Source organism: Theobroma cacao, chromosome 2 (genome assembly GCF_000208745.1).
Source record: "Theobroma cacao cultivar B97-61/B2 chromosome 2, Criollo_cocoa_genome_V2, whole genome shotgun sequence".
Classification (NCBI taxonomy): Eukaryota; Viridiplantae; Streptophyta; class Magnoliopsida; order Malvales; family Malvaceae; genus Theobroma; species Theobroma cacao.
In genome coordinates this window covers 2,565,715-2,589,090 of record NC_030851.1, presented here as the reverse complement: position 1 = coordinate 2,589,090, position 23,376 = coordinate 2,565,715, and the positions used below count along the sequence as shown (strand labels likewise).

Below are 23,376 nucleotides of genomic sequence, written 5' to 3'. Positions count from 1 at the left end.
ATCATGTTCCTCCACTGCCACCGTGGCTTTTGTTGATGATGTGGCAGCGTATCTCCCCACGTGGCACATATTTTATTTTATCAGAAATTATTCCATAATTGATAATTGCTTCATATCGAGCCTACCGTGAGTTTAATAAATTCATCATGAACACATATTCATCAATGAACCACCTTACTTTCTCTTTCTCCTTTTTCCTCTGCTTGCCACCGTGTAATATTTTAGATGCCTTGGCTTAATTTTTCTCAGCCATGGCGCGAAGTTTGCTTCCGTGGACGGGTGGTGTGGGGCCCATGTGTTGATTTTGGAGGGAATGGCGTGTGAAAGGGACCAAACGGCGGTTAGTTTTTTCGCCGGTGGGAGTGAAGGTTTGGAAGCGGACATTTATATTAAAATATTGTGAGCTCGCATCCCTAAGGCGTTGGATCGATTGGGAACGTAATCGGGTTTTAGAATTCATCTTTCTCAGTGCGAAGTGCAATTAATGGGGTTTGGAAGTTTGGGGCGGGACAGTTTAATGCAATCTCAACCGTTGACAATAAAGTGGGACCCTTGCTTGATTCGACGGTCGGGATGTGAGGAATGTAAAGAATCTTTAGCGGCTAAAAGCCTGACATTGTGCGGACCAGAAGTAATCGATGTCGGATATGGTTACGTCTACAGCCGATACTACGTTTTTGAACGTTAAACACGCCATACATCAGCAGCTGATATCAACCAGGAAAAGCTTGTTCCAACACGTGTCACTGTATCACTTGTCGATTTCATAGAAGCAGATTTTCATGTTTGCGTCATTAAAATCGGATCAAGCAGACGGGATTAAACAATTTGACCAGCGGTCCAAATCAGATCGGACAGTTAGATCATAGCCGTCAACATAGGACCCCAAGCGCATGCTGCTGATTAAAAAGGCACGGTGGAATTATATTGTTCCTAAGTGAGGACCACATCGATAGCGATGGAGCTTCATACACGTGATTGAGCTGAGGCTTATAAAACATCATAGGCCGGCTGGTCGGGTAGTATACATGAATTAATGGTGGTAAGATAAATAAGGTGCCGTTTATTTTGTTTATTTCTTTCCCATGTAAATCCAACGGCTGATAAGGCAATTTGGATCGTTGATCATTTATTAACGTATGATGGTTGACCCTGGTGAGACTTCAATTAATTAATGGGTAATTAATTAAGTATTAATCAATGGGTAATTAATTAAGTATTAATCAGTTATTGAGACTGGAATGTGGAGTTAATGATACCGCTGATTACGAAGTAATTAAATAAATTAGTAAAATCCCAAAGACGTGTGGGGATAAAACCAGATATGTTTTCTTTAAGCACATGCATGACGCAACTCGTGGTACCAGTAGTCACTACACTTGCCCACTTGTTAATGTGAGCTTTACTCTTCCCAATTAAGTATCCATCGGCATATCGAAATATTCACTGCCACGAGGCTCAATATAAATATTTATTTATTTTATTCAGACGTTAAAATATTTATTAATAAAAATCACAAAATTTTATTGAATAGCAAACATATTTTAAAAATGTTTATGAAAATTTCGATTAATGAATAACCTTACTAATAAATTTATCAATATGTATGTAACTATTAAAAAAAGGTTCAAGCACTGGTAATTGGTATAATATCATATTACTTACATAAAAGGTAAACTTTTGAATATAATCAACTAATTAACCGTGAGTGAGTTGTAGCCATTTTTATCATATGAATATAAAATGATAAATAACGTCTGATTAATAATAATTAATTAATTATTAATTATAAATTTTATTAAATACAAAATAAAAATATAATTACTTAATTAAATTTAATAAAAAAATATCATTTGAATTTTTTTAAATAGTTTAACAGTTTTTTATCACTTTTATTATATGAATATAAAATGATAATTAATCAATTATTAATTATAAAAAATTATTTAATATAAAATAAAAATATAAATACTTAGTTGAATGTAATAAAAAAATAAATATCATTTGAATTTTTTAAAATAATTTAAGAGTTTTTTAAAAATTACGTTTCATGAATGTGCTAACAAAGTAGGAGCAATAAAGGTGAGTAATTAGGCAATTTGATTGGTTTGATCTATCATACCTCAAGACCAAACGAATTAAACATTTTTAGAAAAAATCGATCAAAACCAACCAAACATAAAAAAAATCGAACTGATCAAATATCAAATTGATTTGATCAGTTCGATTTTAGATCAAAATGACTAAAATTTTATCTCTTTTTTTTTTTTTGCAAATTACAGTATTCAAATTTATAAAATTCATCAATAATTATAAAATATGAAATGAAAATATATATTTTATATAGATTTAAAAATAATATATAATATTAGTTTGATCTTTTAATTGATTCGGTTTAAAAATTTTAAAACAAAAAATCGATCAAATAAATTAATTGGATTAAACTTTGTGGACCAATAGGCCTAATAAATCAATTAAATTAAACCATTTTACTCATATCGTATTCGATTCAAATCCAATTTTTAGTCCGAACCAATAGTACGAATTAATTCATTTTGCTATTACAACTTTTTTGTAACTTTTGTGTATAGTTCTTTAAGGTTCTAAAGCTAGAAACTAGCTGTTGGAACATGTCTGTGGAAAACTTTCCATTTTCAAATCAAAAGCTGTCCAAAAAAAAAAAAAACCATGTAAGAGAAGGAATAATGAGCAAATAATGGATCATAGAATAGGAAAAAAGCGGTTGGTGTTGGGGTAGGGGCCAAAGTGAGGAAATGCTTAATGGCAAAAAAGGGTAGAGGACTGCTATATTTATTAAGACAGTTAACTTGTTCATTTTACCAATTTAGTTAGGTGGCTTGACTATGAATGGTTTGAACTACTATTTATGGATTTTTATTAGCTTTGGTCACTTTTTCAAGCTTTCATGCTACTTTGGTATGGTTGAAAGTTGAAACCCATTCCAAAATTTTCTCCCTCAGTGTATAGGTTTTATATATTATTAATAAATTAAAATATTATCATCTCGTTAATAACATAATTTTAAATATCAAGAATTCTAACAAATAAATACTCATAATTTTAAAAATTACTTTTGTACATCCACAAGATGACATTCCGTGGTTAAATGATAGTTTATAAATATTTTACTTTGATAGTATATTAAATATAAACCCATTCTAAGTTTATATTTGGAATTCTGTTAATGTATACATTCTGTAATTTATCAATAAACCAAAAATTACAGTCTCGCTAAAAAATAAATCTAAAAAAGAGAACCCTAAAAATTGTATTCATAATTTTAAAATTATTTATTTTGATTTTTGATAAAAAAATTATCTTTTTATATTTATGAGGTACTCTGTGATTATTATAAATAGTATAATAAAAATAAAAAATACAAAAATTGCAAAGAACTAAACCAAACGAGGCCCAAAGGCTGAGAGTAGTGGGCTAAGGAATGGGAATTACGGGCCCAATTACTATTGACGAGTTGGATTATACTTAAGAGCACTGGGCCTTCGGTCCATAGTGATAGAAAGCAAGCATTGCAAAAGCCCAACGGTAGAATATGGCAGGGAATAAATAAACAAAGAAAAGGAGAAAGTATCAAACCCGGGAGTTCGCTCATAACTGTAACCGCTCTTTTGTGATAATCGATTAAAGCTTCTAAGGTTCAAATCGGCAAGGCAATCAGGAAGTCTTCTGGAATATTCTCACTTCTCAAAATTTATTTTGGATTAATTAATTTATGAAAATATTAAAAAACAAATAGCGATAAAGGAAACCGAAAACCTAAGTCACCCCTAACTCGACGACGAGATGCCGAAAAAGATGGGGGTAAACAACAAAGCCGAGGCGGCGCGTGCACGCAAGAGCGCTACCGAAGCAGAGCGTAAAGAGCGGGAATCTCGGGAGAAAGAGGAGCAGTACTGGCGCGAAGCCGAGGGTCCCAAATCCAAGGCGGCCAAGAAACGCGAGGAGGACGCGGAGAAACGAGCCGAAGCGGCGACTCGTCGTGCGGAGGCGCGTCGTCAAGCCGAGATGGAGGAGAAGGAGATCGAGAAAGCGATGAAGAAACCCGACAAGAAGGCGAACCGCGTGTCGATTCCGGTGGCGAAGGTGACGGAGGTGGAGCTGAGGAAGAAGAGAGAGGAGGAGCAAGCGGAGATGGCGAAGAAAGCGGAGGAGGCGAAGAAGAGGCAGACTAGGACCGCTGCGGAAGAAGAGTATGAGAGGATGGTGTTAGTGACGAACACGAATAGGGATGATTCCTTGATTGAAGCAAGGAGTGTGGAGGAGGCGATTGCGCAAATGTCTGTGGAGGATAATCTTCCCGCGGATCGCCACCCTGAGAGGCGGCTTAAGGCTTCCTTTAAGGTACGTTACACGCGCCGCCTTTCTGCTTTGCTGAATTATCAATTACTTTCTTTATTAGAATTGTAGGTTAGTATATTTAGTGCCTTAATCTTTATACCATGCAGCATTAATTATATTATTGAGTTATTTTTATGAATGAATGTAGGCATTTGAGGAAGCTGAGCTTCCCAGGCTGAAAGAAGAGAAGCCGGGTCTTACTCACAATCAGTACAAGGACATGATATGGAAACTATGGAAGAAATCTCCAGACAATCCTCTGAACCAGGCAAGTATGTAGCCAGTTTTGAACCAATGCCGTGTCCATGCCCTCTGCTAACTGGAAATGATCTGATGGGTTGATTTGGTTAGGTTGTGTCAACTACCAATGACAATTTTGTAGTGTTTCTGTTGTCTAACATAAGTTTTATTTTGCTTGTGCAGATTGCTGAGTGATCACTTCTGAATTTTCCTCAGGCTAGAATAGCAGGCGAGTTTTACTTGGAACATATTGGGTGCCGAGATGCATTTGTGGTTTCTAAACTTGTGTCAGTTGCTGGCCTACAATATGTGCAGTGTCTGCTTAAAACTAAATAAAACTTGATTGAACTGATAATGCTGGCTTCTTATCATTACTGTTCAGATCATGCCTCTCTTGTTTAGTTACATAAGTCTGGTTTTTTGCCCTCTTCTTTGTCCTTTTCATAAGTGCTGGAAAATATTGACTGTTGTACATGCAGAGAAATAGTTCTGGGCATGGATTGTGCAAATTACAGATTAAGCTTGTTTGGAAGGTTTTCCTTTCTCTCAAGGATTAGCAAAGATCGATACATGATGTGCATTTGTGACTTAAATCATGTTAGGCTTGCTTCTGAGTCCTCTTCTACTATCCAAATTCCAAAGTATCAATGCACGAATATGTCAGTAGATTTGCTTATTTACGTGAAAGTCTACCAGCCTGAGGAATATAGTGGGAAGATAAGGCTATGCCTCTTAGTGATATTTCTCAAGTAGCTCAGATCAATGTGATTGGATTATTGGAATGCTTATCGGTTTTTGGTGATTCTGGCTTCAAATTTTTCCATGGACAAATGTTGTAAATTCTTGGATGCCAAGTTTAGTGAAAATTACTGAATGGCTGTTTTGAAGGTATTTATGCTTGAATATTGCAATTGCAAACTTGAAATGCTGATCCAGTAAATGATATTTATCTTGTAGTGGAGCAATTAGATCCTCATGCATTCATTTAAATCTTGTAAGTTTGTTCTTGTGGTTAAATGCTGAACATAATAAATCATGTGGAGCTTTCTTGCATGAGCTTATTTGAAGATGCTTTACCTGGAACTTCATTTGGTTCTCTGGGTGAAAGAATATGGTGGCCATCAACACTTCCGGTAGGGTCAAGTCCACTGGTGGTTGAGCAACATCACTTAATGTGCATTAACTAGTTTCTTTTAATGACCATACCATACCATAACCCCATATTTGAATGGTATAATTTCTTGCTGTGTGACTAGGTGCACTGAGGGAAGAGTGGGGGTACATTTCACCCGCTCTTAACTTTTAAGGATGAGAGCTAAGCAAGAAAGTTAGAGAGATATCTTGGAACGTCTTACACCCGGAGATAATTGGATTTTGCTGTCGTCTGATAAATGAGTTTTACCAGATATTTCATTGCATTCAGCCATTCAGTGGATCTGGCACATGTTGCAGCAACACCAGCTTCAGGATATCATGGACTGATGCCGACCATCCTGAAATCTAATCCTGACTGTCACTTGAGATCCAATCCTGAAATGCATCCAAACGCTTCTTTACAAATGCAAGTACTACTGTTCGTTCATAACACTTCGCTTGTTTACCATCACTGTCATCCACATTGTATATGGATGCCCTGGTCCTCTATGATAATAATTCTGTTACCGTTTAAAAGCCTTGAACAAATGATCCTGATGATCAATAGCAAGCCTGTACACCACCTTTGTTTGTTCTTGTCCCTTTGAGGAGTTGAGATCATTAAGATTTTGCGCCATAAATCTGTCACAATCAAGCTACCATTGAAAAGGAAAACGAACTGTACACGTTCTTTTTGGCAATTAAATGGAATAGAAATAGAATCTAAAACAATGAATAGCTAACTACTTTGTGGGATGGATCCCACAATGTATTAACATCGGATTACAGACTTTGCAACAAAATTATAGGTTCCCCTTTGGTCTCCGTTTAAAGAATCATGGTTAGAGAGTTTTGTTCTCGTACAAGGGAATCATAAGACCTTAGGCATCTGCCAATCTGTAATTGTATTTGGGAGTTGTGAAGTGAAGGCTTAGCTTTGTCCGGGAAAGTCGTGGTCAAGCATTTCTTGTCTTGGGCAACAAATTAGCCCCATGGTGCTTCAGCGTTGGTAATGTTAGATCTTGCTGTATCTACTTACCTAACTGAAGTAAGTGCTGAGCCAATCAGGGACAACATGTATGTACCAGTCCCAATAAATAGATTTAAAGCAGTGTGTTCCAGTGAGAGGACAGAATCTTATAACTTAAGATGTGCTAGAAGTTTGTCAAACATACTCCCTTCGTATGAAATGGAATGGTGCCTGAAGATCGTTAGTTCTTGATCATGGTTGGAAATGCAAGCATCAATTGCAGAATTATGTCATACCTGAATGGCAGGACAGTGAAGAACAAAACTATTATAGTTGGCCTCAAATCTGATAACAACAGTCGAGAAATGCTACTCCAGTTACTCAGAACGTTTGCCAAGTCGGGGGATAATGTGTTAGCAGTGCATGTCCAAGAAAGAGACGATGCTTTTGATCCGAACAATTTTCACATCCATGAAGATCTTTGTAAATCCAAGCGGGTAAGCGTTTGTTTTCACCAATTTAGCGAAATCAGAATGACGTTACAGATGTATTGGCTGGTTTACTCATGGTTTACCAATGCAGGTTGATTTTCTTGTTAAAATTTGCACCGGAAACTCCTATATCTCTGCGTTATCTCATCAAGTTCGAGAAAATTATGCAACAATCCTTGCAATTGGATGCAACCTTTCAGGGTAATGAAGCTGACAACTAAGAAGACTGTTTTTTGTATTTTTATGTCTAATTGTTCTATGGTTATGTTTTCCTGTAGCCCAAAGGTTTCAGCTATAAGCAATTGTCTGAAAAGTTTACCTCCCACCTGCACCCTTCTGGTGATGGACGATGCAGGAAGAATCCTAGTCCGGAGGCAGGGAACTTCCCAACAAGGTTCTGCAGGTGTAACTCTTCAATCTTATTTATCATCTACCCAGACAAACTCTATGGTTGATCAATCAACAACCTCCCGTCTGTTACATAAGTCCTTGACAGTACCATCATCCTCAACATCCCAATCAATGTGTCAAATTGACAGTGAAGGACAGCACATTCTCCAGAAGACGGTACAGGATCAATTTAAAAAGTCATTTACTATGCCATCTTCTTCTGCATCATCTTCGAAATGGCAAATGGATAGTGGAGGGCAGCTGAGTCTGAATAAAAATGTGAATGCAAGGAGGAGGTTTCACAGAATCGCGTTCCCAGAAGCAGAGAGATCCTGCAGGTGTTTCAGATCAGATGAGCTCAGTGTTGCCACAGATAATTTCAGCCCCAGTATGGTGATTGGAAAAGGAGGAAATAGTATGGTGTATCGAGCTAGGCTTGAGGATGGTAAAGCTGCAGCTGTGAAAGTCCTCAAAACCACACATTGGTCAGCAAAGGATCTTCTCCGAGAAGTTGAGATGTTGTCCAGCATAAAACATGAGAACATAGTTGAGATAATCGGGTACTGTGATAGCATAGAATTGCGTGCAATTGTTTATAATCTTCTGAAGGGAAGCTTGAAAGAATGTTTAAAACAACTCAAGTGGGCTGAGAGGATGGGTATTGCAATCAGTGTAGCTAAGGCTCTGGAGTACCTTCATCATTTTTGTGACCCTCCCATCATTCACAGAAACGTGAAGCCATCTAACATACTTCTCTCTGATAATTGCCAACCGCAAGTAAGTTCTTCACCAACCTTTGAATGTCTGCAATGCTTATGCTATCTCATTCAAGTCTGCCCAGAACAACTACTGATAAGATACAATTTCTCTTCTTTATTGCACCTTTTTGCTGATAAGATTTTCCAAGAAAGACTAAAGCAGCTAAAGTAAAGAAGCTGCAATAAATCACCAAACAAAGCAATTAGCCCCTAAATGGATGCTGACCCATTAGCAGTGCAAATCTTTGTTTTTAGGAGCCCTCAATTTGAATCCTCTTTTGTTTTTGTTCCTAAAACACAATGTTTATGAAGACTGCATATGATCTCTCAGTAGGGAATTGATCAAAGTGGAACTCAGTGAGAATGTTAGTTTGAGATGACTGTAGCAGAATTTGTGGACCTCAACTAATTCTGTGGAGTAACTTCTTTTTTTAACCATTTCTTGGGACAAAGAATTTGGCCAATGAAAACTTCAACTTGTGCTCTTAACACAGTCAACATTAAATTCTTAAATCCAAGGTATATGCTAATATTCGATATTCTGGATTTCCTTATTAGCTCTCAGACTTTGGAGCAGCAATAGTGCATCATCAATCTTATCAAGTTCCAGCAAACACAAAGCCAATTGACATTGTTAAGACTTTTGGATACTTGGCACCAGAGTACATAGTGTGTGGAAAGATTGACGAAAAGATAGACGTTTATTCCTACGGGGTTGTGCTCCTGGAACTTATCACAGGGAAAGACGCTATTCAAAAAAACCAGAAAAATCATGAAGGCTTAGTGCTTTGGGTAATGTATAGACAAATTATACCTGAAATCATGTTTTTGTATCTTAAAAGCTTTAAGCATTTCTGCATAACTGACATGCAGGCAAGATCTTTACTCCGCTTTGGCCAATGTGAGCGTCTAGTCGATCCTTCCTTGAGCAGAAATTACAAGACAGAAGAGATGGAAGTAATGATGTTTATAGCACGCCTCTGTCTTATGCATTCATCTTCTCAAAGGCCAACAATGAAAATGGTGAACTTTTTTTCTTTTTTCATTTCATAAAATTGCTTCTCACTCACTTCTAGGACATTATGTATGATCTTTGAAGTCTACCATAATCCATTACTTTGCCTGCTTTCTCACAAACAGTGACGAAACTATAATTGCATAAGACCCTGGAATGATATGTCCATTCTATATTTGATTGAACGACCACTAAAAATCTAAAGCAGCTAATTTATTTTTTTCTTCCTAAAAGTAGAAGAGAGCCATGTAGTAGGAAGCACAAGGCATTAAGTAAATGTGTTGGATTCAGATAGTTACTACAGTGCAGAAACTGTTCTAATCAATCTATATGGACAGATATTAAGGTTATTCGAGGACTCAGAGTACTGGCTAGAGATGCAAAGGGAGAAAGATCAAGTCCTAAATGGGTTTGGTTCTACAGCTGAAACAGATTTGTGGAGACTATATGAGTTGTCAAGTGTTGGAACTCTGGCATTGTATGATACCTAGATTAATTGTTAAAATTGTTGGACTTTCTTTCAGAACAGAAGTGGATCTGCTCATGCAGAATTGAAGAATGTCCAACCAGATTTGATCTCTTCTTACTCATTCAACATGTAGATATATCAAATATAGGTCAGAATGAGCTATTTCCGTAGTTATGCTAACGGCGTCATATGTGTAATAATACATATTCTTTCGTGATCTGTTTCTTTGTTTTATCATCCAATTATGATTTTTCATTAATCTTTCCACATTGTTTCTCATCCAGCTTTATGCACTGTAATCTTTTGCTTGTTATAACCAGTTCTTATATCTATGAATTCAAGTTAGAAAATCCTGGTTATGCCTATTTTTGAGATATCAGGTTGATCTTGGTAAACAAAATTACAGTGATGCTTGGAGTATTACAATAAGATCAACCTCTTATTATTCTGCTTCAAGCAGATAAACTGCAGAGAGCAGTTCAGTTAAGCCTCTGGCAGCTGAGAAAAATTAATGGGGGCTACGAATCTTGGTTCCCCGCTGTATAGGGTAAAAGCTGCCAACCTTGAAGCAGTTTGTGTAGGGTGGAACAAATCCCAAAAGAAGTATCGACGGCGATTTGAGCACAGATTGGCTGTCGGAGTACAAAAGGATTCTGCATTCAATGTGCCGTTCCCACAACATGCGGACATGACATCTGTAATGTCTGAGAGGAATGAAAATTGAGGAGCATTAAGATCATATTTACGATGGGATCTCTCTCTCAGAATATAGATGCTAAGGAGCCAATTTGTAAGGGGCCTCTTGATGTTTTCAATGTCTGGGTAGATATGCATGCGTCTTGTTAATATGTAAATGTAGTTTCAGAGTGAAAGCTTACTGAAATTTAGATGGTTGTCAATAACATCAAGTGCCATCTCAACCGCATTTCCAAGAGAATACTTCATGTCCTTGAACTCAGAACTGAGGTTGCGCATGAGGGTGTCCACCGTTGAAAAGAAGGCCCTAGCTTGGTCGTTTAACTCCTCCAAGCAATCCCAGTTAGCTGTAAGAAGTCTTTGAGATGGGCAACACCCAACCGGTGGAACACTTACTATGCCAAACTTCCTTGCTCCAACACTAATTAGATTCTGCATATATTTTAAACATGACTTCAGTTCAAGCATGACATAGTTCATCATTATATACCTTAGGCTCGCTTATATGATGGTGATGATCATGATTCAAAGCAGAAGAAAAATGGAACTCTCACCCTTAAGTGCTGCTCATATACAAGTCCTAAATTGGGTATGAACTGTTCTTTTGGCATGGGATTGCTCGAATGGTAATTGCCCAGAATGTCATTGCTACCGATGGAGATGAAGAACAGAGACTTCGAGAGAAGATTTTTTGTTTCTGATGGACCTTTGATGGCCAAGAGATCATTGTAGACTGTAGAGAATTGGTATACCTGCTCCCCCATTGGAACAACATTCTTTTGCTGGGTCCATGGAAATCAACTTTCGTCAATGTTAACCGAGAAGCAATTAAGTAGCAAGCTTGAAATAGATGTGAGGGATGAACAACCAACTTTGTCTCACGCTATGGAGAAAATTAAGAGGCCTTACCGGTGTTTGCCCGGTTGTATCAAGCAGGCCAGATCCTGCTGAGGAAAAATTTATACCTCTAAATCTACGTCTCTTAATAGCAGATGTTGCGTTTAGAGAAAGATAAGATGGTGGACTTCTCTTGAAATTAAATTGTTTAGCTGACAATAGAAACCATCAGAAAAGACAAAGCCAATTTAATGTAATGACATTGCCAATGATCACATCATTGTATATATATACTAACCAAGAAAATCAGCGGTATTGAGGCCATTGCTGAATCTGCCAGTAGCTCTTGCAAAAGGAAAATCGACACCGTTGTGCGGGAAGTCAGCTCTTATACCACTTTCAGGCAAGTAATTGTTGGTTCCAACATCAGCTGTGGAATCACCTAGTATGAAGATGGCTGGAACCTCTGCATTTGCTGATTGAAGAACTCCTATGACCAATGACAACGCTACAAAGACCTCCAGCCCTTTTGCCATGGGAAATCGAGAAAAGAAACCTTGTTTCCTATGAACCCTTCTAATCTTTCTCGATGGAACAATCGATATTTTGGTACATTTTTATATGCGAAGAGGTCCTAGAAAACTGTAGGGAATACCGAAGGTGCTCAAAACTACAAGGAGTATAGTTCCGTCCTATTAGGCGGAATGTCGTAATAATTCCAAGGCCGGATTGACCCTTCTTGAACGGTTCTTCACATCATTGACCTTACTGACTTTTTCTAGGGAGTTACGATGGAAACAAGGAAACGTATTTCGGTTGCTTACAAATTTTTGTCCTCGAGAATCTACTTCCTTTCAGGGTTTGCTTATCCCGTTCTTCTCATGACAATGAGGGTATCTTTGCATGTTAGGGTATCAAAGGAGTTAAAAGTTTGTGTCAGCAAGTAGAGTAAGCTTTACACAGCTTGTTTACAACAGGAATTGAGCCTTACAATCTTTACTCAGCAAAAAAGAATGTTTAATTTAAACATTTATTGACGATTCTGTAGTTACAAACCAAATACAAATTCTGTTGAAAAAGAATTGAGACCTTAAAAGCTGTGGGTCATTTTTGTACTTGTAATGGTTAATTCAGAACAAACTTCGGCTGCAAATTTGTTTCAGAGAGGTCTTGTGCTTTTTCCTGCGGCTCTGGCACAGAGCAGGGCATTCTTTGGAATGGGGTATTCATCCCTGACTGACTCCACGGGTGAGTATACTCGCAAGTAAAATTGTTGTCCGAGATATTGCCGTGCCCAAAATTCAGTTCTCACGTTCCACATTCCAACATTATCAAGAGCAATGTAGATAGCAGTCCATGATCTAGGATATACCTGCAACACCAACCATAATTTTAGTTTCCTTCTATGTTAGAACAGAGTGGATCTTTATATTGGAGAAAAAGAGGTACTGGGTTTACTAACCTGTGTGGTACTGCGTGAAACTGCATCCCTTAAGTTGTACTGTTTACGACTATCTGGAGTCCACAATCCTCCATCCATGCTGCCATAGAAAAGTAGTGTAAGTTTAGGGAAATTCTGGGATTGGCGTCAAAATTTTGACTCGGTTATTTCTGCAAGTTCTTACCCGACAACCCAGAAGGCGTATCCATTAATATGCCAGCTCTGGACAATGCTTTCATGGTTCTCAAACACAATTTCCACAAAGGCTCTAAAATCAGCACCCATGACCGATGTGTCAAGGTACATCTTTTTGCCGGCTGGACTGTCTGAGATGCTTCCAACTCGAAAAACACCATCAATCTTGAAGTAGTCAGCTAGCTTGAGGGGTGTATCAGCTGGGACAAAGGACACGCTGTTAACTGCGTATCTTTGCTTCCCATTGACTTGAGCAGCTGAACTCACTAGCTTGATCGTTCTGGTGATGTTAATGAGACCGTAGTGGTATGATCCCTGTGGATTCGGCCTTGGTCCACTTGCTGTCAGGTTAGTCCTGAAATGCACCGAAATGAAATACTTACATGAGTTTGATTGGACAAATATGAGTTCCAAGTGGATTTGAATGGAGTAACTGGATCAAGTTTTTACCTTATGGATCGAGCCTGGTTAAGAGACCAATCTATTTGGTCAGTAGGTCCACCAGGAATAGGACCTGACACTGCCTTGTTGGAGTTACTGTAGTGAAGACTGGCAGTGGTGGTAAGGATCTTGTCAGTGAAACGGGTTGAGGCCACAATGTAGAAATCCTTGGCAGTTTGGTCCATTGTAACAAGCACAGAGTAGGACTGACCCACATGGACATCAAGAGATTCGTAGATGGTCTGGACGGTGTGGGTTCCCTCTACCTCGACGAGCTTCATTGAGTGACCTTGAATGCGGAAATTGAGTGTGTTCTGAAGCCCAACATTTGATATCCTAAACCTGTAAGTTTTGCCTGTGGCACACAGAAGAGTACCAATTGTTACCACTACCAAATCCCAGAGGCAGATTAAAGAGTTTAAACTGTCTAAGTCCGTCCAAATTTACCTTGTTCAACTGTGAAAATTACGCCATTAGGTCCATGGCCATTTATCAGAATGCCGTCTGGGAAAGGAAGCTTATGACCACCATCTAACCTAGCTTTCAGTTGCTGCAATAATAAGTAAAAGAAATAATGAATGTCAAGTTACATAATTGATTTGGTGATCAGCATAGCTCCGTATGTAATAAGTAACTTGTTTGTTTACCCTGTGATCAGTCTTGAACCAATCTCCAATAAGAACTGTGAAATCACCAGCAGGGTCCGGGAAAGGGACAGGAATCCTGGGCCTACTGAGGATCTTGATGCCTCCAAAGCCGCCAGCAGCCTTATGGAAAGCAAGGGATGGAAAGTAGAAAAAGCTTCCGATTTGATCTTTCACCTGTAAAATGTAAGTGAAGTTCTTGCCTGGAGGGATTGGGCATGTAGTCCCATATACTCCATCCTCATACGAGTTTCTCCTTTGCTGCACCCCATTCCTAGACACATAACAAAAAAAAATTTCTAAAATTAGTATATAACCTCTTGTAAGAGTAGCTGACCAATCACGTTTCATGATGGGAAAACAAACTAAAGTCAAAAGTTAGGTCCGAAGGATGATCATGGTCGCTTTCACAACTTTAATGTACCAAGAATGATCATTATCTGCACATGCTATATGTTTAAATTTTGTACTTATGCCTAGAAATGCAATCGGCAATCACCATCAAAAGCTGGAATGGTGCTGCACTTTGGATTTGATATTCAAGAAGTTTTTAAAGTATTTGTCTCTTGCACGCAAGATTTACACATCAATTATTCTTAAATATCTTCTTCTATAATCTATAATGACAATAAGAAAAAGAAGCATAGTCATTAATTAAAACACGTTTATTGTCCTGGAATTTCTTACAAGCCAGATATACTCTGCTGTGTAAACTGTTGTTTTTAATAGGACTATAGGAGGTCCGTGGTGCAACAATATTATAACTTTGGGAGGCAAAGGCAGCTTAATTTATAGATACTGAGTTGTAAGCTGCCCAATGCCTAGTATGCATGCTAGGCTGCCTAAGTGTTCATCTTCAGAAAAGATATCTCATGATATGTGAAATCCATTTTAGAAGAAAAGGAGCAAAACTAGACTGATCGTAGTTGCTCACCATGATAGAAGAAAAGGTTCATCCAAGTTGTTGTAGACATTGATGATGAGGTTGTCATTGGTGACAGAATAGAGTTCAGGCCCTGGAAATTGCCCATTAATGAGAATTCCCTGTAAACAACAAATAAAACGTCTCTTTTCAGATGATCTCAGAAGCCTTATATAACCCCAAAGAAAATAAAACTGATAGCATAAATAATATTAATTTCCAAACCTGCTGGCGAACCCCAAGTGGGTAAATATCACCATAAGTAACATTCCAGTTGAAGAACCTGTAAGGATCCTCTGCCTGAACAACAACAACAGCAGCAGCAAGAACCAAGAAGGCAGCACATCTTTGCCAAAAGCTGGATTCTATCATCAGCAACATTTTGTGATTTGTCCTGGTGGAGAAGAAGAGAATTTGGGATATTGGTTTAAGGGCAGGGTCTGAAGATATAGAAGGTCTAAGGAAACTAGACAGACAGGCTTCGGTAAACCTACTAAAGAAAGGTTATGCCTTTACAGGACAAGGGACTTCAATGTGGTCTATAGTAACTGATGCGTACGTGACTTATTTAAAGTGCATTGCCAAAGAGGGAACCCCCAAAAAGAAAATGAGCGAATGAATGCATCAAAGTAATAAAACCAACCAAAAAGAACTGATGATCTGAGAAAGAAAGAAGAAGAGAAAATGAGAGAAGAATTGAGAAGCTTTCGTGTTGGTTGGAGGAGTGTGATCATGTTTATATAGTGTGCTTAGTGGGGTTTTGAATGCGGTGATTGACCCACCAGAAAGATCCAAATTTCGGTCCATTCACAAACTATCCAATAGGAATTTGATACGTAAGCGACATGTCAAATGTAGTGACGAAAATGTCCTTGTTAGGGTGGAAACGAGAGTAGGTAATGAAGAGGAAACCGCGTTGACGGGTTTAAAATTTCACAAATGCATGAGCTGGGGACGAAATGCGCCCGTGATTTCTGACGCTACACACGGCATTTCCATGTGGGTTTAAAACTCTGGTCTGGGTCCTAACAAGCCCACCTTAGGAAGATCAACGGCTGGTATTGCTGTATATCGTTTGGACCCACTATAGGGACGGTGGTGATGGAAGATGATCAGCATTATTGTTTTTTCATGCTAAGGAAATAATTGTACGCGGAGAATGTAATGGGAGTTGGGACATTCTTTGCTTACACTGCGGGCTCTTTGTGCTGTGGACAGAATGATGACAGTGAGTTTTCATATTGCTTGAATTGATTGGTAAGTCAAATATAATACCCTCATTCATATCATGCTAAACAAATCAATGCTTTTTTTAATATAAGGATGATTTTTTTTATATTAGGGCTTGATTTGTATCTATATGACTCTATGTCCCCACAAAATCATTGTAAATCACTTGCCATAAAAGAGTTGGAAATCATAAAGTAATGAAATAAGTAGCAAGCACAAGAATAAAACAAATTAGGATGGTGATGAAAAAATCTCTTTTTGTTGTTTTTCTTTTTGATAAATTGTCACGTAATAAATTTATTATGATCATAAAGAAAACTTAACTTTTAAGTTAGAGTATCTTGAATATATAAATATAATAAAAATTATTCTATTTAAACTCAATTGATTTTAAGTTAGATGTTTGTCTTAAAAATTCAGTGTTGTATTAGAATAGGTATTATCTATTCAATTACTTATTTTTTATGTGGTAGACTGTTATAAATAATAGGTTTGTTATATTTATACGTGAGAGCATTAGAACAATGATTAAATTGATTAAAAGAAAAGCAATCTCACATCTATTAAACCGGATTTTTTTTTGCTTTGTGCTCTTAGTCAATACGTGTTATAAATTTGATGGAGCCTTTTACTCAACACTTTTGTCACAATCTGATCTTTGTATTAAATGTGAAATATGAGAATTGTTCAAATTTATAAACACGACTTAATGGGTGTGTTAATATCGAGAGAAATGACATGAAAACGATAATCATGCATAATTTTTTAAAAAATATTTTCCAAATCATTGTTTCTAAGTAGTTCTCAAGAATTTAAATTTCCAGCTAGCAATTGACAAATACAGGGCCTTAATATTTTACTTTTGGTTCCGTAAGTTGATTAGCTAGTTGAGATCAACATTTTCACACTCCAAAACCAAAAAATGTATGCAGGGTTAGTACCCATTTGTGTTCATTGTCAAATTGTTTATACCACAACAAGATTGAAAAGAAGAAAGAAAACTACGAATAAATACACTGAATAAGACTGGTTTTCTTTTAGCTCCTTTCAGGCGTGATTGAAGAGGCGAGTCTGCCAGTTGGACTCTTGTCCATTTTAGCTAATTTGCTGAGCTGTGTTGCCGTGAGGAAGAATCACACACGGGAAAGAAAGTCAGAAAGGATTTTTTTTTTTTTTTTTTTTTTTTTTGTATATTGGCAAATATATCAGTTTGCAACCAAAATTTCCAGCCTCAAATCAAGGATGATGATCAACAGGAACTCAAAAAGAAGTTTAATGTATTTGTATCTAAACTGGCCGCTTGATTAACCTGAAAATTGAAGTGATCACTAGAAGTGGTGGATTGGCCTCATTTAGATCAAAAGCAATTTGTCATCATTTCATTACTTTACAAAAAGAAAAGAAGGGAAACAGTACTAGCAATCTCCATTTCAAATTTTTAAAGGGAGTAAAAGGAGACCTGTAACTTGCAAGTAAAGTTTAGTCAGATTTATCAAGTCAGTGTCATGAATTGATTTTTCCTTTTTCTTTTTATGGAAATCATGATTCATGAACAGGGAAAAGGAATTCAAGTCAGCAATTGTCAATTGGGATACACTTCTCTGGAACCTGAGTGAAGCCCCAAAGGGGAGATCTAAGCAGGCCAATCTCAATCTGACCCAATAGTTTAACCCAGTTGCTGCAGCCTTTCGGCAACCCAATTAGACTTGGATGAAAATGGGTGAGGGAGATTGGGAAACTTGGTCCATCATCTGATGCAGTCGGGGACCCTGGAGAGTTCAGCCTGGTTACTCCTCAGCCACAAAAGGAAATTGCTTAAAATATTTTACGTGGACGAAACCCAAGCTGAACAACGCAATAAGCAACACCAATGTTATCGTCCCATCCCCGAAAAGCGACCAAAAAATGGATGGCGTTCCTTATCCCAAAATCTCTCCTTCTCGAGATTACACCCAACAGGCGGACGCCACTTCACTTTGCTTTGCTAACTCTTCAAACTCACTTTCCTTGCACCAGGCATAGGCTCAGGCATGGAAACTCTCTTCGTAAACCAAACTCTCTCTCGTCTCGATCTTTCCCCGAAACCGAAGCTCTCACTTTCCATCTCTCCCCAACCCCTCCAGTTCCTTGCTACGAAAACAAATCACATCAAACCCAACAGAGGTTTTGCTCTGTTCGCTGTCCAAGACCAAGAAAAGAGCTTCCAAGAAACAGGGTACACACTCCAAGCAGACGTTAAGGATGAAGCGGATGAATCTTATGGTGAAGTCAGCAAAATCATCGGCAACAGAGCTCTCCCAGGTGGGAAAGGCATGGAATACTTGATAGAGTGGAAAGACGGTCATGCCCCTTCATGGGTTCCACATGATTTCATAGCCAAGGATGTGGTGGCAGAATACGAAACCCCATGGTGGACAGCGTCTAAGAAAGCTGACGAGAAGGCTTTGGCGGAGCTCTTAGCAGCCGAGGAAGATTGGCGTGACGTGGATGCTGTAGACCCAGATGGCAGAACTGCCCTTCTCTTTGTATCAGGTCTTGGCTCGGAGCCATGTGTTAAGATCCTAGCTGAAGCTGGAGCTGATATTGACCATCGTGACAATGCTGGTGGGTTAACGGCTCTTCATATGGCAGCTGGGTATGTCAAACCTGGTGTAGCTAAATTGTTGTTGGATCTCGGGGCGGATCCTGAACTCGAAGATGACAGGGGTTTGACACCCTTAGCTTTAGCTAAGGAGATTCTAAAGGTGACCCCCAAAGGGAACCCAATGCAATTCGGTAGACGACTGGGGCTTGAAAGTGTGATAAAGGTATTAGAGGGGGCAATATATGAGTATGCTGAGGTGCAGGAGATATTGGAGAAGAGAGGGAAAGGTGAAAACTTGGAGTATTTGATAAAATGGAAAGACGGTAGTGACAATGAGTGGGTTAAAGCAAGGTTTGTAGCTGAGGATTTGGCGAGGGACTTCGAGGCAGGGTTAGAGTATGCTGTGGCTGAGGGAGTTGTGGGGAAAAGAATGGGTGACGACGGGAAGAATGAGTATCTCGTGAAATGGGCGGATATGGAGGAGGCTACTTGGGAGCCAGAGGAGAATGTTGATCCTGATTTGATTAAGGAGTTCGAGGCAGGGCAGATTGAGGGCAACGGTGCAGTCAAGAGCCAACCAAGTGTTGATGCCTCGGGACAGATTGATGGAAATGGCGCTGTGAAGAACCAATCAAGTGTGGATGGTTCATGAAATCTTATCCTATAGAATTTTTGTGTTGTAATTCTCTTTTCCTCATCAGGATTATTTCGATTGAAAATCAATCTATACCGACTATTAAAATCGAGTGTAAATTGCACTGTAGCTACAATATTCCTTTTAACTGAGTTTTTTTAAATCAAATTGAAAGAGAGAGAGAGAAATAGGGAGAAGGGCTCAGGAGACAGAAGGGAGGTGGAAAAGGTGGTGCCGCCGTCGGCGAAGCCATGGCCGGCGATGGCTAAAGAAAGAACAGGGGTTTAAAGTTTTCAGGGTTGAACTTGATCAGGCTAAAAAGTACTTTTTAAATCCAGTTCTTTTCAACAGCAATAGCAATGTCAAACTAGGTTTATGTGGCATCAACTATCCACCGATGAAGATTAGGTTAATAAAAATAATATTAAAATCAATTAAAAAAATTGTTTAAGAAATAAATATACTCTTACATATTAGATGTAAAAATTTTAATAAAAAATTTATAAAATACCAATTAAAAAATATATAAAAGAGTCATTTTCTCATAATTACAAATATTCATACTATATAATTAAATATTGAAATAATTTTATACACTTCTATTTAATAAAAACATTTACCAACAATTAAGATTAAAAAAAAACCAAAATTTGACTTTGAAAATGTCAATGGTGTAGACTCATTTTTTAAAAAATTAATTACAATAATTGATAATTAATGTGATAATTTTAAAATAATAAAAAATATATTTATTTAATACAATTTTTTTCTTATTAGAAAAGAAAAAAAATGTAAATTTAGAGTGGTCGATATCATAGCAGAAAATAGTACATAAAGAGGAAGTAACGGTCCCTGGCATTGATGAATGATGATTAATGACCGTTGGATTTGATCTTGTGTGGGGCCCAAAAAATAGCGTCAGTGATACACAGGAACGGCATCCCAAAGTCAGGTCCGCATGCAATGTGCTCATTCCACTCCTAAGAAAAACATAGACAAAAACAGGATCAATTTCCGTGTCTCGTGACTCGAAAAACCTTGAAGTCGGAAGCACATTAAACGCAAACAGAGCGACTCCTCCCCCTCTGTAACATTGCTTCTCGCTTCCTTCCTTGCGTCGCTTTCCTTTCTCGTTTACCAATAATTAATATAAACAAACCCCCCCGAAAGGCTTGTATTGGAAAACCATAGCCTTTGATCTTCTTGATCTTTGTCTCAAAGTGTTGGCCAGAAAAGGGAGGAGAAAAATGCATGCGAAAACGGATTCTGAAGGGACGAGTATTGATGCGTCATGGCCACCGAGGTCCCCTAGAAGGCCTGTTTACTACGTTCAGAGCCCTTCGAACCATGACGTCGAGAAGATGTCGTATGGGTCGAGTCCCACGGCTTCACCAACGCACCATTATTACCATTGCTCCCCCATTCACCACTCCAGGGAGTCGTCTACGTCCAGGTTCTCGGCTTCGCTTAAGAACCCGAGGAGCCTTTCCGCTTGGAAGCATGTGCAGATTGGTCATGGCGATGATGACGATGACGATGACGATGAAATGGACGGTCGCGATGGACGCAGGGCTAACAACGTCAGGCTTTATCTTTGCCTTGTTTTCTTGTTTTTCGTGCTGTTTGCGGTGTTTTCTTTGATCTTGTGGGGTGCTAGCAGAAGTTACAAGCCTAAAGTCTTCGTCAGGGTGAGTTCTTTTTTCTGTAAATTGGTTTCTACTGAGTTGACTCAGTTGTTCCCGGAGTCGGGTTTGGTCAATGGTGATCGTAAACATTAAGCTAATTTTGCTCTTTTTGGTCACTAAACTTTTTCTGTGAACTGAGTAAACTCTGTGATTACAGTTGTTTTACTTAAAATGTGTAAATCAATAATTACTGATTAGGAAATCATAGTTGGCACTTGGCACCTAGCATTGAATGTTTCCTGAAACCAAAACGGAATTCCCTCTCCATCGATGGAAACGTTTAACCCTCTCTTCGTTGTGAGTCAACTCAGAGACTCAGTTCACGGGTTTCCATCGCGGAATTAGACATTTTGCTGATATCTAGGGGCTAGGAATGTGGAATGGGCGCCGTTTTGATTGCTCAATCCCGCAATTTAAGCTTTATTGTTTTTTTAATTGAACTAATTAATTTAATCAAGTAGTAGTACTAATAAACATTCTTCTCTAAACTATGTGTGTTGGTGTGTGAGCAGCACATAGTGTTCGAGAACTTCTATTATCAGGCAGGAAATGATCAATCAGGGGTGCCAACAGATATGCTTTCACTAAATTCAACGGTCAAGATTTCATACAGAAACCCAGCTACTTTCTATGCTGTCCATGTGACCTCTACCCCTTGGGAGCTTCACCATTTCCAGCTCAAAATTGCCTCTGGACAGGTAAAAGTAAAACACATTTTTCTAATCCTTGGGGTTGTGGTAAGTCGTAGTTAACAAATGGTGGTTCTGGTTAGACTAGGCAAGGAAAGCATTTTGGTCAGAAGTCTTTTTGGGCTAGCAGTTAGCAGCCTAGAGAAGTGGGAAAAATTTTAGCAGAGGGCTTTGAATGCTATTGGGTGTCTTTATTCGAGTGCCATTAAAAAGGCTGCAAGAACTGCAACTAACATAATCTCAATAGGGTCCCACAGAGAGAAACCCTATGCTATTCGTCTGTTTCGTTATGGAAATGGCCGTTTGCTTTGCAGCTTATCTATTTGCTTTCGTGCAGGGCACAGCTTAGCTGTCTTCCAGGCATTGGGACAAAACATTAGTTCACACTTCACCCCTAGGATAGGAAGGAATGTTCCAAAGTTTTAAACTGGGGGTTCTTAACATTGTCAGGTTTGATGGAAAAGATGGTTGGCTTTATGCAATGAGTTTTCTTTTCTTTAAGTCAAGTGTCAAGCATGAGCTAGGCTTTTAGGTGAAGATGAAAGGTGTTAATGGGAAGGGAAAGATTTGTAACTGGAAACTGGATAATCAATTTTCTGAGTAAAATTCATGTGCCAATAACATGAAGAAAATTTTTTACCAGGAGTTTAATAATGCTTTCTTTATCTAATTGGTTGGTTATTAACGTATGGAACAGATGAAGAAGTTTACTCTATCAAGAAAGAGTCAGCGGAAAGTGGTAACGATTGTGCAAGGGAATCAAGTGCCACTATATGGTGGGATACCCGCTCTTGTGAACTCTAGAGAGCACTTGGAAGGCATAGCAGTGCCCCTGAACCTGACATTTGTGATGAGGTCAAGGGCCTACATTTTGGGCACATTGGTAAAGACCAAGTTTTATGGGAGATTCAGGTGCTCTGTCACTCTTAGAGGAAACAAACTTGGGAAACCCCTTAACTTGACAGATTCATGTGATTATCAGTGAATGCTGCACTCTTATTTTCAGGTCAAATCATATTATGAGGCATCTGATATTGCCAACCTGAGTTATCACTTTTTGGCCTTTCGGAATCTTTATTTCCCAAGATTTCCAAGAGCTGAAAATTTGAATTAATGCTCCTTGATGCACTAAGACTTGGAGGTAGATGGTGGAACTCTGAGTATATAGAATCTACACTTTTTGCAATGTAAATTTTTGTTTTGTTTCTATTTCTGGAAGAAACCAAGATGAATTTTGTTCAATTGTTAACTTTTCATAGGCTCCTCTTTCTTTGCAAGTTTATTGTTTACAGGTGTGGTTTATTTGATGTTTCTTGTTGTGATCAGTTAGATGTTCTTCTGTATATGGTTGATAGACATGAAGCTGTTTCTGCTTAGCCTTTATCTGCTACTTGTTCCTTGTGTGTCGATTGATGAGAGATGTCTGTTGCCTGTTATATATCTTTTTGCTCTTTTTGCTGCTAAGGTAATAAAAAGTTAGCTTGTCTTTATTTGCAGCCTTCTGTTAGTTTAATAGGTAAGTAAGTGAAGCCTA

At 38.3% G+C, this 23,376-nt stretch overlaps 6 protein-coding genes across 7 annotated transcripts; 4 read left to right on the top strand and 2 right to left on the bottom strand.

Moving 5' to 3' along the window:
* LOC18607469 (coiled-coil domain-containing protein 124) lies at nucleotides 3,614-5,542 on the top strand. 2 transcript variants are annotated; one of them, XM_007041648.2, is made up of 3 exons: nucleotides 3,614-4,380; nucleotides 4,526-4,649; nucleotides 4,801-5,542. In XM_007041648.2, the coding sequence occupies exons 1-3, from the start codon at nucleotides 3,823-3,825 to the stop codon at nucleotides 4,806-4,808; spliced, it is 690 nt and encodes a 229-aa protein (XP_007041710.2). In that variant the 5' UTR covers nucleotides 3,614-3,822; the 3' UTR covers nucleotides 4,809-5,542. The 2 variants fall into 2 exon arrangements, with proteins under 2 accessions (XP_007041710.2, XP_017970973.1); XM_018115484.1 differs by having other exon boundaries at nucleotides 3,615-4,380; nucleotides 4,526-4,645; nucleotides 4,801-5,520.
* LOC18607468 (serine/threonine-protein kinase CDG1) lies at nucleotides 5,640-10,127 on the top strand. The gene is made up of 7 exons (XM_007041645.2): nucleotides 5,640-5,750; nucleotides 5,874-7,218; nucleotides 7,304-7,413; nucleotides 7,491-8,379; nucleotides 8,919-9,152; nucleotides 9,234-9,383; nucleotides 9,714-10,127. The coding sequence occupies exons 2-7, from the start codon at nucleotides 6,976-6,978 to the stop codon at nucleotides 9,864-9,866; spliced, it is 1,779 nt and encodes a 592-aa protein (XP_007041707.2). The 5' UTR covers nucleotides 5,640-5,750; nucleotides 5,874-6,975; the 3' UTR covers nucleotides 9,867-10,127.
* On the bottom strand, nucleotides 10,120-12,221 carry LOC18607467 (GDSL esterase/lipase At5g55050). Its single transcript, XM_007041644.2, has 5 exons — nucleotides 11,676-12,221; nucleotides 11,450-11,589; nucleotides 11,095-11,322; nucleotides 10,723-10,972; nucleotides 10,120-10,548 (listed from the first exon to the last, which is right to left on the bottom strand). Exons 1-5 carry the CDS (start codon nucleotides 11,911-11,913, stop codon nucleotides 10,328-10,330), a joined length of 1,077 nt encoding a protein of 358 aa, XP_007041706.2. The 5' UTR covers nucleotides 11,914-12,221; the 3' UTR covers nucleotides 10,120-10,327.
* Nucleotides 12,388-15,705, bottom strand: LOC18607466 (L-ascorbate oxidase homolog). Its single transcript, XM_007041643.2, has 8 exons — nucleotides 15,246-15,705; nucleotides 15,033-15,142; nucleotides 14,102-14,372; nucleotides 13,902-14,004; nucleotides 13,464-13,809; nucleotides 13,003-13,368; nucleotides 12,840-12,918; nucleotides 12,388-12,749 (listed from the first exon to the last, which is right to left on the bottom strand). Exons 1-8 carry the CDS (start codon nucleotides 15,399-15,401, stop codon nucleotides 12,537-12,539), a joined length of 1,644 nt encoding a protein of 547 aa, XP_007041705.2. The 5' UTR covers nucleotides 15,402-15,705; the 3' UTR covers nucleotides 12,388-12,536.
* Nucleotides 18,112-19,587, top strand: LOC18607465 (signal recognition particle 43 kDa protein, chloroplastic). The gene has a single exon (XM_018116522.1). The coding sequence runs from the start codon at nucleotides 18,281-18,283 to the stop codon at nucleotides 19,484-19,486; it is 1,206 nt and encodes a 401-aa protein (XP_017972011.1). The 5' UTR covers nucleotides 18,112-18,280; the 3' UTR covers nucleotides 19,487-19,587.
* LOC18607464 lies at nucleotides 20,460-23,245 on the top strand. The gene is made up of 3 exons (XM_007041640.2): nucleotides 20,460-21,156; nucleotides 21,666-21,851; nucleotides 22,540-23,245. The coding sequence occupies exons 1-3, from the start codon at nucleotides 20,716-20,718 to the stop codon at nucleotides 22,825-22,827; spliced, it is 915 nt and encodes a 304-aa protein (XP_007041702.1). The 5' UTR covers nucleotides 20,460-20,715; the 3' UTR covers nucleotides 22,828-23,245.

Coding starts and splice junctions, on each gene's coding strand:
- LOC18607465 (XM_018116522.1), top strand. CDS start 18,281: ATGGAAACTCTCTTCGTAAACCAAACTCTCTCTCGTCTCGATCTTTCC.
- LOC18607469 (XM_007041648.2), top strand. CDS start 3,823: ATGCCGAAAAAGATGGGGGTAAACAACAAAGCCGAGGCGGCGCGTGCA. Junction 4,381..4,525: donor GGCTTAAGGCTTCCTTTAAG/GTACGTTACACG, acceptor GAATGAATGTAG/GCATTTGAGGAAGCTGAGCT.
- LOC18607464 (XM_007041640.2), top strand. CDS start 20,716: ATGCATGCGAAAACGGATTCTGAAGGGACGAGTATTGATGCGTCATGG. Junction 21,157..21,665: donor AGCCTAAAGTCTTCGTCAGG/GTGAGTTCTTTT, acceptor GTGTGTGAGCAG/CACATAGTGTTCGAGAACTT. Junction 21,852..22,539: donor TCAAAATTGCCTCTGGACAG/GTAAAAGTAAAA, acceptor CGTATGGAACAG/ATGAAGAAGTTTACTCTATC.
- LOC18607468 (XM_007041645.2), top strand. CDS start 6,976: ATGGTTGGAAATGCAAGCATCAATTGCAGAATTATGTCATACCTGAAT. Junction 8,380..8,918: donor CTGATAATTGCCAACCGCAA/GTAAGTTCTTCA, acceptor TTTCCTTATTAG/CTCTCAGACTTTGGAGCAGC. Junction 9,153..9,233: donor ATGAAGGCTTAGTGCTTTGG/GTAATGTATAGA, acceptor ACTGACATGCAG/GCAAGATCTTTACTCCGCTT.
- LOC18607467 (XM_007041644.2), bottom strand. CDS start 11,913: ATGGCAAAAGGGCTGGAGGTCTTTGTAGCGTTGTCATTGGTCATAGGA. Junction 10,973..11,094: donor TATATGAGCAGCACTTAAGG/GTGAGAGTTCCA, acceptor AAATATATGCAG/AATCTAATTAGTGTTGGAGC. Junction 10,549..10,722: donor TGACAACCATCTAAATTTCA/GTAAGCTTTCAC, acceptor CATTCCTCTCAG/ACATTACAGATGTCATGTCC.
- LOC18607466 (XM_007041643.2), bottom strand. CDS start 15,401: ATGTTGCTGATGATAGAATCCAGCTTTTGGCAAAGATGTGCTGCCTTC. Junction 14,005..14,101: donor GGTTCAAGACTGATCACAGG/GTAAACAAACAA, acceptor TTATTATTGCAG/CAACTGAAAGCTAGGTTAGA. Junction 12,919..13,002: donor TACGCCTTCTGGGTTGTCGG/GTAAGAACTTGC, acceptor TTTCTATGGCAG/CATGGATGGAGGATTGTGGA.